The following is an 11452-nucleotide window of genomic DNA, read 5'->3' on the forward strand; positions in this document are numbered from 1 at the left end:
CCTGTCCTCTGTCTCTCCTGTCCTCTGTCTCCCCTGTCCTCTGTCTCTCCTGTCCCCTGTCCTCTGGCTCTCCTGTCCTCTGTCTCTCCTGTCCTCTCTCTCTCCTGTCCTCTGTCTCTCCTGTCCCCTGTCTCTCCTGTCCCCTGTCCTCTGTCTCTCCTGTCCTCTGTCTCCCCTGTCCTCTGTCTCTCCTGTCCTCTTGTCTCTCCTGTCCTCTGTCTCCCCTGTCCTCTGTCTCCCCTGTCCTCTGTCTCCCCTGTCCTCTGTCCCCCCTGTCCTCTTGTCTCTTCTGTCCTCTTGTCTCTTCTGTCCTTTCCCTCTTTTCACTTGTATCTCTGTCTCGCTTGTTCTCTTCTTCTGTTGTCCTCTGTCTCCCCTGTCCTCTGTCTCTTCTGTCCTTTCCCTCTTCTCACTTGTATCCATGTCCCTCTTACAATCTCCTCTGACCCATCCATCGCTCACCATTCGTCCTGCAGATGTTGGATGTCTCGGTGTCTCAGGTGTCCAGCCTCCACCCCGTTCTGGCGTCCAGGGCTTTGCACAGACAGCGGCAGGTGAAGGAGATTTGGTCCCAGCTGCAGCAGACAGTCCGGTATGGACTCTTCTCCCTCTACATCGCCGTCTATTCTTTTAAGCATTGAACCTTATTGAGGTTTACTGGTAGCAGTGGTAGATGTGACATATGTGTATGTGATAATATGTGTATGTGAGGAGGCAGGGAATCCCCAGGGTGGGATCATCTCGACAAAGCTATATAGAGTGTTGGCATCCTAGAACAGGACTCCGAAACACCTCCCCCTATCCTTATCTTCATATTATAGGAGGAGGTGCTCTGCAGTCCACACAAAGAGCTAGAAACAGTGTAACTAATACCAAGCAGCAGAGCAGGAAGTTATTAGCTCACTATATTTCTGGCAGGATCAACAGGTATTTGTTTGCACCTATTAAACAGATATAACCAAACACTTTCAATGGTATACTTAATCCCTTGTAATGCAGGGGATGTCTAAATATTTGTTACTTTTGTATCCAGTCGGAGAAGCCCGGTGCTTGGGCGTTGTATTCGTCCAAATGCTCCGATGCCTTGCCCGATACTTCCTGTATCAGGAAGGCGGGCAGCGTGGTAATGACGCGCTACCCGGCTTCCTGATTGGTAGGGAAGCTGGCCAATCAGGAAGCCTGATTGGCCAGAAAGCCATGCTTTCTCGTCACATAGTGAAACGAAAGCCGGCTCCAGCTTCCTTGCTAATCGGGAAGCTGGGTGGCGAGTCATTACACGCCACCTGGCTTCCTGAATGAGACTTCCGGTATCGGTATTCGGTATCGGTGAGTACCGGTAAAATATATATCGGTACTCGATACCGAAATACCGGTATCGGTGCATCCCTAATTCATACTATGAGGTGTCTGGTGCTGCGATCCCTACGACAGGAGAAAAGTCGCCTCTTCTGTCTAAATGATAAATCGGTCCGGGAGTTGTTTGTTTTAAATGTTTCACGTCTTCACCAGACGACACCAAGTGGCTGTTTGGCCGAGAGGCTCCGCTTTCCCGAAATTCCCACAATCTCTATAATTAGACATTAGCAGCTAACATAAAGTCATGTTTGGTCCCTTAGGACAGGAAAGTCCTCCAGAGGCACCACGTTCACCAGAGAACCGGGTAACTCGGCGACCCCCGACACACGGGAGCAGAGCAGCGTGGGAAAGCAGCAGCAAAGCATCCCGGGAAGCCAGACTATTGTGTCTCAGGTCAGTGGTCGGTGCTGGGAGGGAGCCAACAGGACACACACAGTCCTCGGGGAGTTCTTAGAACTTCCTGAGTCTTAATATAAAACTTGACGTCATCTTCTGTGACTCCAATCACTTGATTTATCTTCCCAGAAGGAGCCAAACAGCGGGGACTCCAATGTGCAGATCCCGCTACACCCAGCGACACAAGCCGGACCCAGCAGGTAAATAAACTTCCCACCATTGTGTGCTGATACTTCCCACCTCCGGGATTCACAAATCACATTCAAGGGTCTGTCCTTGTGTATTAAATGTGGAAGAAACATACGAGGTGATCCCTTCTATACCGGAGATATCTGCACTTCAGCATTAAACTCGGAATACAGATAATACAGACACGTCATTTATATCCTTTCCTCTACCAGTCCAGGTTATTCATAAGATGGTACTGGGGAGAGAATAGGTATAGGGAACCAGGTCCTGGATGGACAGTTGGATACATAGCTCTATATTTGGGATGTATCTATAGGAGGCTCTGGAGGGACAGTTGGATTGGTGGCTCTATATTTAGGATGTATCTATAGGTGGCTCTGGATGGACAGTTGGATTGGTGGCTCTATATTTAGGTTGTATCTATAGGAGGCTCTGGAGTGACAGTTGGATTGGTGGCTCTATATTTAGGATGTATCTATAGGGTGCTCTGGATGGACAGTTGGATTGGTGGCTCTATATTTAGGTTGTATCTATAGGGGGCTCTGGATGGACAGTTGGATAATTGGCTCTATATTTAGGTTGTATCTATAGGGGGCTCTGGAGGGACAGTTGGATTGGTGGCTCTATATTTAGGTTGTATCTATAGGAGGCTCTGGATGGACAGATGGATTGGTGGCTCTATATTTAGGATGTATCTATAGGAGGCTCTGGATGGACAGTTGGATTGGTGGCTCTCTATTTAGAATGTATCTATAGGAGGCTCTGGAGTGACAGTTGTATTGATGGCTCTATATTTAGGATGTATCTATAGGGTGCTCTGGATGGACAGTTGGATTGGTAGCTCTATATTTAGGATGTATCTATAGGAAGCTCTGGATGGACAGTTGGATTGGTGGCTCTATATTTAGGTTGTATGTATAAGAGGCTCTGGATGGACAGTTGGATAAATGGCTCTATATTTAGGTTGTATCTATAGGAGGCTCTGGATGGACAGTTGGAGTGGTGGCTCTATATTTAGGTTGTATGTATAAGAGGCTCTGAATGGACAGTTGGATTGGTGGCTCTATATTTAGGATGTATCTATAGGAGGCTCTGGAGTGACAGTTGGATAAATGGCAATTATTGTCTATTATAAGAAATGTCTCACCTCCTTGGTTTTTTGGTTTAATTTCACTCTCTCACAATAATAATAATAATAATAAGGTTGGTTGTACTGTGTGAAATATTGTGTGAACTTATTTTGTTAGGTTTTTTTTTTCTGTTTTTCAGCAGATGTGGGAAATTACTACAATGCAGAGAAGAGAGTGACATCATCAAGGATCATTGTCTGAGACATTCCCAATCACCAGATGCTGAGGTGAGCTCGGGGCTCTGCACCCTCCTCTGTGAATAGAACGGACTGACTCTCGTATCTCTTTCCAGTTCTTCCCACTCACCAAATATCTGCCGCCCTTCTCAGCCTCGGTAGAGGAAGATTCAGAGGCCAGAGCCAGAACTAAAAATATAGTCACCTAGTTCTGGGGTCTGTCTGTTAGTCAAACTTAAATATTATAATTAATCCTCAGTTGTAACTAGGGATGAGGAGACCATTTTGTCTTCAACCTAAACCTTGATTTTTGCACGGAAATGACAGATTTAGGCCAGAATTTGTTGCAATAAGCCTCGAATTTTGGCATGCAGACTGCTTAGGGAAAACGTGCTTTAAAAACGACGTGGCTTTTTTTCTAACAAAAACCTTGCAATCCTAATGTTAGTACTGATTAAAAAAAAGTCACATGATTACCTTGTCAGCACTGATAAAGTCATGTGATCTACATGTCAGGGTTAATAAACAAAGCCATGTGATCGTCATCTCAGTACTGGTAAATAAGGTCATGTGATTACCATGGCAGTGTTAATTGTAATTTCAGAGTTAATAAACAAAGTCATGTGATCCTCATGCCTGCCCTAATAAACAAAGTCATGTGATCATTATTCCAGCCATGATAAAAAAAGCCATGTAATCTTCATGCCAGCCCTGATAAAGAAAGACATGTGGTCACCATGCAAGTCCTAGTAAAGTCATGTGATCACCATGTAAACTGTGATAAACAAAGTCATGTGATCACCATGCCTGCCCTGATGAACAAAGACATGTGATCACTATGCCTGCAATGATAAACAAAGTAATGTGATCACCATGCCTGCCCTGATGAACAAAGTCATGTGATCACCATGCCTGCTCTAATAAACAATGTCATGTGATCACCATGTCAGCCCAAGTTGTGTCTTTAGGACAAGATGTAATGAGAAATCTCCCCGATGGGACACAGACAGAAAGAATAAACTGACAGGAGTCAGAGCCGTTCTCTACTGTAAAAAAAGTTTTGGCTGCCATGTTAGCGTTAAATCCTGACTAAACCACAGAGCTTACAGTCATGTGAGGACAGAGTTGATCTCACACATACAATAAGATGTACTTTACAATAAGATGTACTTTCGGGGCCGCGCAGGGTCCCTTCCTCAAGGCAGAAAGATGGGTCACATCTGGATGTCTGTGACGCTTTCTGTCCAATAAAAGGGACATATTTATCTTTACTACTGAGTGCTGGTGATTTCCTGACTTTCCTGTGTTTGCACGGTGCCATCCGTGGTATCTCATCACTGCAAGCACCACTTTTTTCATACCTGGCCGGGACTGCTGTGAGGAGTGCGGAGGGTCTCTCCATCTACTTACATCTGTACTTTCTAACGAATCTGCAGGAAGAGGTTCTCCTCAGTGAGCTGAAGGCCACATCCGAATGGCTGCAGAATCTGGAGCAGCTTCTGTCGGAGCCCGCCGCCATGCGCAGTCCGGAGCTGGTCCGCCGGGACCTGAGGCAGGTGTCCTACTTGGAGAAGCAGGTAAAGTCACGAGGAGTGGCTATGCACTCTACAGGAAGAGCGGTGCGGAGCTCCGGGCGGAGTGTGGACGAGGAGATGCAGGTCCAGGTCCGGGAGGTGGAGGAGAGGTGAGCACAGTGTGACGCCCACTAAGCCCACTATATAGATCTTTAGATATGACTAGAGGGGTCACCAGCAGGAGGAAGGGTGTTCTGCTTCCCCTATACACATCTTTATTTATCTCTCTGATGATAACTAAAGGTTTAACCATTGTAGAACATCAAAAAAGGGGCTGCCCTGTTAACTTATACCTGCAATGCTGTCTCCTTCCAGGCTGCAGACGGTACAGGAGGGACTCCGACGCCGTGCTTCTGATCTGAGAGACACGTTGGTGCTGTCCGAGTTCATGAAGGTTGTCCAGTTGGAGGAGGAGAGGCGGAGGAGGAATTCGGTGAGAGAGACAAATATTATAGTTTATTGTGTGCGTCTTACTGGTGAGAACCCCAGTTAAAAAGTATAGTAAGGTGATAGCTGTACTAAGTCCAGTTTCTGCCTGTTGGTGTCCACTTGTGCTGGTCCACATCTGTGTGTTTTATAGAGCACGACCCACTTAGGAAAGCACCAATACATGCCATGGTTGCAGAATGAGACAGTTCACACTGCGGCCTTAGTGCTGTGTTGCATTCTGTGCTGTGCTTCCACCTCCGCCATGGCGCAGTACACAGATAGGATGGTCCTTCTAGGACCACACCTTAAAGAAACTTTGTGATTTGTGGAATTCTGTGTACAAGTCTACCGGTTTTGCACATAAAAGCCATTACAATCCATGTGGCTCCATCCAGCAGAGGCCCTCTGCGATTTTTGAAATGCTGTGATGAGATGCCTTGAGCTGCAGGGAAGTGTGATAAGACCTTTAAGGCCAGGTAATATACTATTACACTAAAGATAGGACATTCAAAATGAATGGCATCATAGCGCACTAAGGCAACACACTGTGCTCCAGGACACTGCAACACATGGCAGTGCATTGCCCTGCGCGGCATTCACAAAAGTGGGTGCGTGTGCGGGTTTTGCTATGAGTAGGTGCATTGACATCTTATTAAATATGAATGATCTGCCTCACACAAGTTAAGGCGCGACATATCATGTGTTAGGCCTCATTCACACTGCCGTACATATACACGCGTATTGTACCATATGCAACATATGCAAATAAATGGCTCCATACACATAGCCGCGTATGGAGCCGTATATTTGCGTAGCGTGTATATGCGCAAAAACAGAATGGAAGAGACATGCGTCCAGGCAGCGTATTTCCACGCACATACGCGTGTTTACGCGCATATAAGCGTACAGAACATTAAAAATTCCATTACGAGTGATGCATTCTGGGATTGCATATAGTGCACATATATACGCGCATAGACGCTCGTGTATATACGTGCATAGACGCGTATATACAACGTGCATGGGTTTCCACACCGCACACACATGAACCTGGCCTAAGTGTCACTACTGCTGGATTCCTCTGCCACAGTGCACACAACCTGACATTGTGCCTCTCTGTACATTGACGTGTGATACATTTTAGCATCATGTAACATTCTGCTGATATGTAACATTGTGTATTGTGCATTGCCTGCTCACCAACTGCCTTATTTTCTGCAGCCCCTCAGGGAGCCCCCAGATCCCCCCCCAGAATTGGCACACAGGAAGGAAGTGTTCACCCCTTTGGAAGAGCTGCAGGAAGCGGTGGAAATGCTGAACGATGCAGCGATGGAGCTGGCCGCCAACAAAGAGACGACCGACCTGGAGAGGCGGGTCAGTGTCTACAGTAGGAATGCACCGATCCTGGTACTAGTATCTGTATCAGTGCCGATACCAAGTATTTGCGTGAGTACAAGTACTTGCCCAAATGCTCCGATACCTAGCTCCGGTACCGGAACTTCCTGTCAGAGGGAGATCTCCCTCTGACCGCAAATGCTGAGGGAGCATGGAGCCAGCTTCCTTTCCAATCATGAAGCCGGGCGGTGGGTTATGACCTGCCTCCCGGCTTCCTGATTGGCTAGGAAGCCGGCTTAACTTGTTGCTAGGCAGCCTGGCTTCCTAACCATATTAGGAAGCCGGATGGCACGTAATGACCCACCACCCGGCTTCATGATTGCCTGTGAAGCCCGCGTTCTGATTGGCTAGGAAGCCGGCATCACTTGTTGCTAAGTAGCGTGGCTTCCTGACCAATCAGGAAGCAGGGAAGCGAGTTATGACATGCCACACGGCTTCTGGATTGGTCAGGAAGCCACGCTACTTAGCAACAAGTGATGCCGGCTTGCTAGCCAATCAGAACACGGGCTTCACAGGCAATCAGGAAGCCGGGCGAAGGGTCATGATCCACTAATCTGGGCACATGGCACCGGTATCAGTATTTGGTATCGGCGAGTACCGGACAAAATAATATCGGCCCTTGTACTCAATACCGAAAAACCGTTATCAGTGCATCCCTAGTCTACAGCGTTGCTGACAGCAAGTGCAGGGCATTCACCGTATACAACAAATCAAATGACAGTTGGATGTGTTGGGTCGGCACTCATATAACAGTAATACTGGCACTCTCACACTGTCTCCCAGCTTCTGAGTGTGCATACCAGTATAAAACAGAGCCCTTCTTACTGGGACCGTGTCACCCTTACTGGGGGGGGGGACATTTAATGGTACATCACATATGTCACTTCGCAGAGCTAGCATACCATGATAAGGATCTTTATGGTACCTTTATTTTTTTTACAAAGTGACGGTTACTTTCCACTAAGATGTGAAAGTTCCAGTTATTGAGCTCCATGTAGACCAATAGACTCAACATAATGTTATTCTTATTTTATGTTGCACAGTCTTGTTTGCTAAATGTAAGACTCATTTGTGTGAGTCACCTTGTGGTACCCCTTGGGTGGTATGTACCGTCACTGTCTCCGTCTCTCCTTTTCTGTAGCTCTTGGCGTTCTCCCATATGATCCAGTCAGCCAGCGCCCTGACCCAGGATGTGCGGAGGAAGATGGAGGAGGTGGAGCAGAATTACATAGCGGCGAAGAAGCACGTGGAGCTGAGAGACTTGCAGGAGATTTCGGGACTACACCAACAAGCAGAGGTAACTGGCAGCCGTCTCTAGATTGACGTTGTGTGTGGTTCACTGTCTCACAGTTAGTCTTGTCGCGGTGGCCATATTGTAAGAGTACGCAGACTGGTGAGTCACTACTAGCGAGCACAACAAAAGCCAAAGTCTGCAGGAACTCCATGGAGCGAAACCGTTTTGAAGTTCCCCCAACAGCCACCATACTTAACTACGGGTGGCCCAACTGTCCTTGTTTCACTAAATGTCTATCAACATCATATCAGGGGGTAGCCAAACTTTGTCCCTCAAGCTGTGGTGAAACAAAAATCCCTTCATGCATCTAGAAGTCATGCCTAATGGGACCTGTAGCTCCACAACAGCTGGAAGGCCAAAGTCTTTCTACCCTGCACTGTATAGTTAGGTTTGTGGACACCTGACCATCACACTTATATGGGCTTGTTGGACATCTCATTCTAAATCCATGGACATTAATATGAAGTCGTCCCCCCCCCCCCCCTCCTCCTTTGTGGCTATAACAGCCTCCACTCTATTGGGAAGACTTTTCAAGAGATTTTGCAGGGTGTGTCTAGGAAATTTGTGCCCATTTGTGAGGTCAGGTACTGATGTTGAATGATAATATCTTCTCCAATTCATCTCAAAGGTGATCAGTAGGGTTGAGGTCAGGGCTCTGGGTTGGCCACTTAAGGTTCCTCCACACCAAACTGGTCAAACCATGTATTTATGGAGCTGGCTTTGTGCACGGTCATGGTGGAACTGAAAAGAACCTTCACCAAACTGTTACCACAATGTTGGAAGTACATAGTTGCCTACAATGTCTTTGTATGCTGATTATTAACAGTACCCTTCACACCTGAATCATTTGGGGGGTGTTCCACATACCTTTTGGCCATATAGTCTGCAGAACATAAGTATATTTTGTACGCCCTCCAATTTCTATGAAACCAGGCCACCAAAAGGCACCATAAAATCACGAGCCTTAAAGGAGAACTATGGGGTCAGGGCTTTTCCCCATAGTTCTCCTTAGGGTAACGGGAGGACACAAACTAGCGTCCTCTAGTTACCCTAAGCACAGTATATAGGGAGCTACAGCTCATCACACCATTGATTAAAACTTAGACGTCTACCAATGTCTAGTAGTGTTGCAGCTAAGAGACTAATATGGCCCAGTCACCAGTGTATACCTACTTATGGCCCAACTGGTTTAATTGTCCCGCACTGGTATTCTCTTGTCATCTAAACTGTCCATCACAGTGCAGGATCAGGTGTCTTGTCGGACATCCAGGCTGCAGAGGACATCATTAACCTCTGTCCTGCATAGACTTGGACCCGTTCAATATTTGGGTTATTTGGGGTTGATTGAACTAGAACTCCTGACATTTATTTTGAGGAACACTCAGGGTCTGATCTGAGGTCTCGGGGCCTCTAGGTGCACCTCAAGGTCTCAGGGTCATACCAGATCTCGAGTCAGCTCCTCCAACCTTCATACGGAGATGTTAGTTTTATATCTATGATCATATACTGTGTGATGGGGAATTTATCAAAACCGGAGCAGACAAAATCTGGTGCATCTGTGCACGGCAACCAATCAGCTTCTCTCTTTCATTTTCAAAGCTTAACTGAACAGACTGAAGAGAGAAGCTGATTGGTTGCCATGGGCAACTGCTCCAGATTCTTCTGCTCCAGTTTTGATAAATTCCCCCCTATGTCTTTTGAATACTAGTATATGACAGGTTCTCTTGTTTATAGAAGACCCCGATCGCTTATTACACAAAGGTTGTCCTTCCGAACCCGAACCCACATGCCTTATATAAAGACTGCAAGTGGTTTGCCCTGCAGTCGCTATGACGACCTCACCCTTTATGGACAGTGTAGGCCGCATTATGTTATGAGACTCTCAAGGATGGGTTATGTGGAACATTCCTAGCTGTGGTGACTTTGACATGACGGCAGCCATTTTGTCATCCAGGCCGAGGTGACGGGAGAGATGCAGGCCGAGGTGAGGTCTCTGGAGGAGCAAAGGAACCGGCTACAAGAGCTCTGCCCCCAGAGAAGTCAGGTGCTGGGGAGAAGCATTGAGGAAGCCCTCCAGGCCTGGGCCCAGCTACAGGAGGACATCCAGAGGAACCGAGCCCAGTTGCACAGAACCTCCCAGCTGAGAGAATTCTTCCTGAGCTACCTGGGGATGATGTGAGTGCTGTATGGGCTGTGTATAGATAAGACAGGGGTCACATGATCTGACCGCGGTGACACATGGCAGGAGGATGCACGACTGTAGTGCTCCAGGTCATCAAATGCTGAGGCTGCTGATAATCAGGGAACACCAGCTGCTGAGCCATGTGCATGTGCAGGCTGGGGGTTCCCAACTCCGCCCATTGTAGGCTTCTTGTGACTCTCTGACAAAGAGTGGAATAGGCATAGTAGAGAATTGTGTGACCAGAGGCTGCAGACCTTCCATGAGGGACCTGCAGAATGTAACTAATGTTTTTTTTTCTCTGGTAATCAGATTAAGGACCAATCAGAGCGGCCCCCGGATCATGTGATCACTATGTCAGCTCTGGCACATTGATCCCATGCAGTCATTGAAGGAAAGTCTTCAGTCTACAGATGAACATCGCCACCTTCAGGCTGTAATGTTCATGTGCAGCGCCGTCAGTTTAATACACCAGTTGTCAGATACAGTCGCATTATTTAAAAAAAAAGTTAAAAATTAAATGTATTTTTTTAAATTAAAATAATTTACCAAATAAAAACCTAAAACTGAAAAAGGACATTCACTTCTTCAGCATCCTTAGAACAGCTTTCAGGAAAACGAGTATTGCAAACAGATTGTCAGACTGCTTCACACAAATGCATTTCCCAGCCTCTGTAGAACGAGCCCCTGTGATCCTCTCTCTCTGCAGATCCTGGACAGAGGAGACGAGAGCCCAGATCCTGTCGGACAGTCCCGAGGACCGGCTCAGCCTGGCATGGAGGGAGGGGCTGGAGAGAAGCATTGACGGCAAGATGAAAGAGTTCGAGGTGCTGGCGGGTATCGGCTGGAAGCTGATCGGAGAAGATCGACTCCTGACGCAGATGGTGAGTCTGCACTACGACCAGCACAGGAAGTAAAGGGAAACCCAACATTTGAAAGTTGTCACCAGAAAAGGAGGTGTGGGGAAATCTTCCACCTGTCCTGAGGACAGCTGCCTAAGAGAAGATTTCCCCTTACTTCCTGTTGTGTCTCTGGGACAGGAAGTGAAGGAAATCTGCCAAATAGAACACAAAGAGTAGAAAAAAAATAACCTGACGGTTGTTTTGCCGTTCCTTACTATATCCGAACCTAAAGAATAAACATTTTGGCTTTAGATGCGCTTTGGTTGTGGGAGGTAAGAGTTCTTTGCTGTTAGAGCAGAGCTTATTTGTGGGAGGTGATGCTTCTCAACCTGAAATATTTTTCATCACAGTGTGATTGATTCAATTATACAACTTTATTATCTCAAACGCATTTTTAACATTATTATTACATAATATACCCCCCCCCCCCCC

General features: G+C 46.9%; 1 protein-coding gene across 1 annotated transcript in view; it reads left to right on the forward strand.

The window, feature by feature from the left end:
- The window catches only part of LOC108803197 (spectrin beta chain, non-erythrocytic 5-like), a gene marked incomplete at both ends in the record, with an annotated part of 44798 nt that overhangs the window by 19018 nt on the left and 14328 nt on the right, over nucleotides 1–11452 (forward strand). Inside the window, 10 exons of the mRNA XM_018575036.1 lie at nucleotides 477–592; nucleotides 1617–1749; nucleotides 1882–1952; nucleotides 3214–3298; nucleotides 4684–4931; nucleotides 5137–5254; nucleotides 6472–6624; nucleotides 7787–7942; nucleotides 9894–10114; nucleotides 10828–11002. Of these exons, the coding sequence (XP_018430538.1) occupies nucleotides 477–592; nucleotides 1617–1749; nucleotides 1882–1952; nucleotides 3214–3298; nucleotides 4684–4931; nucleotides 5137–5254; nucleotides 6472–6624; nucleotides 7787–7942; nucleotides 9894–10114; nucleotides 10828–11002 (1476 nt within the window). The remainder of the gene's footprint in view (nucleotides 1–476; nucleotides 593–1616; nucleotides 1750–1881; nucleotides 1953–3213; nucleotides 3299–4683; nucleotides 4932–5136; nucleotides 5255–6471; nucleotides 6625–7786; nucleotides 7943–9893; nucleotides 10115–10827; nucleotides 11003–11452) is intronic.

This window comes from Nanorana parkeri, unplaced genomic scaffold (assembly GCF_000935625.1).
Source record: "Nanorana parkeri isolate BGI_ZX_2015 unplaced genomic scaffold, ASM93562v1 scaffold3487, whole genome shotgun sequence".
NCBI lineage: Eukaryota > Metazoa > Chordata > Amphibia > Anura > Dicroglossidae > Nanorana > Nanorana parkeri.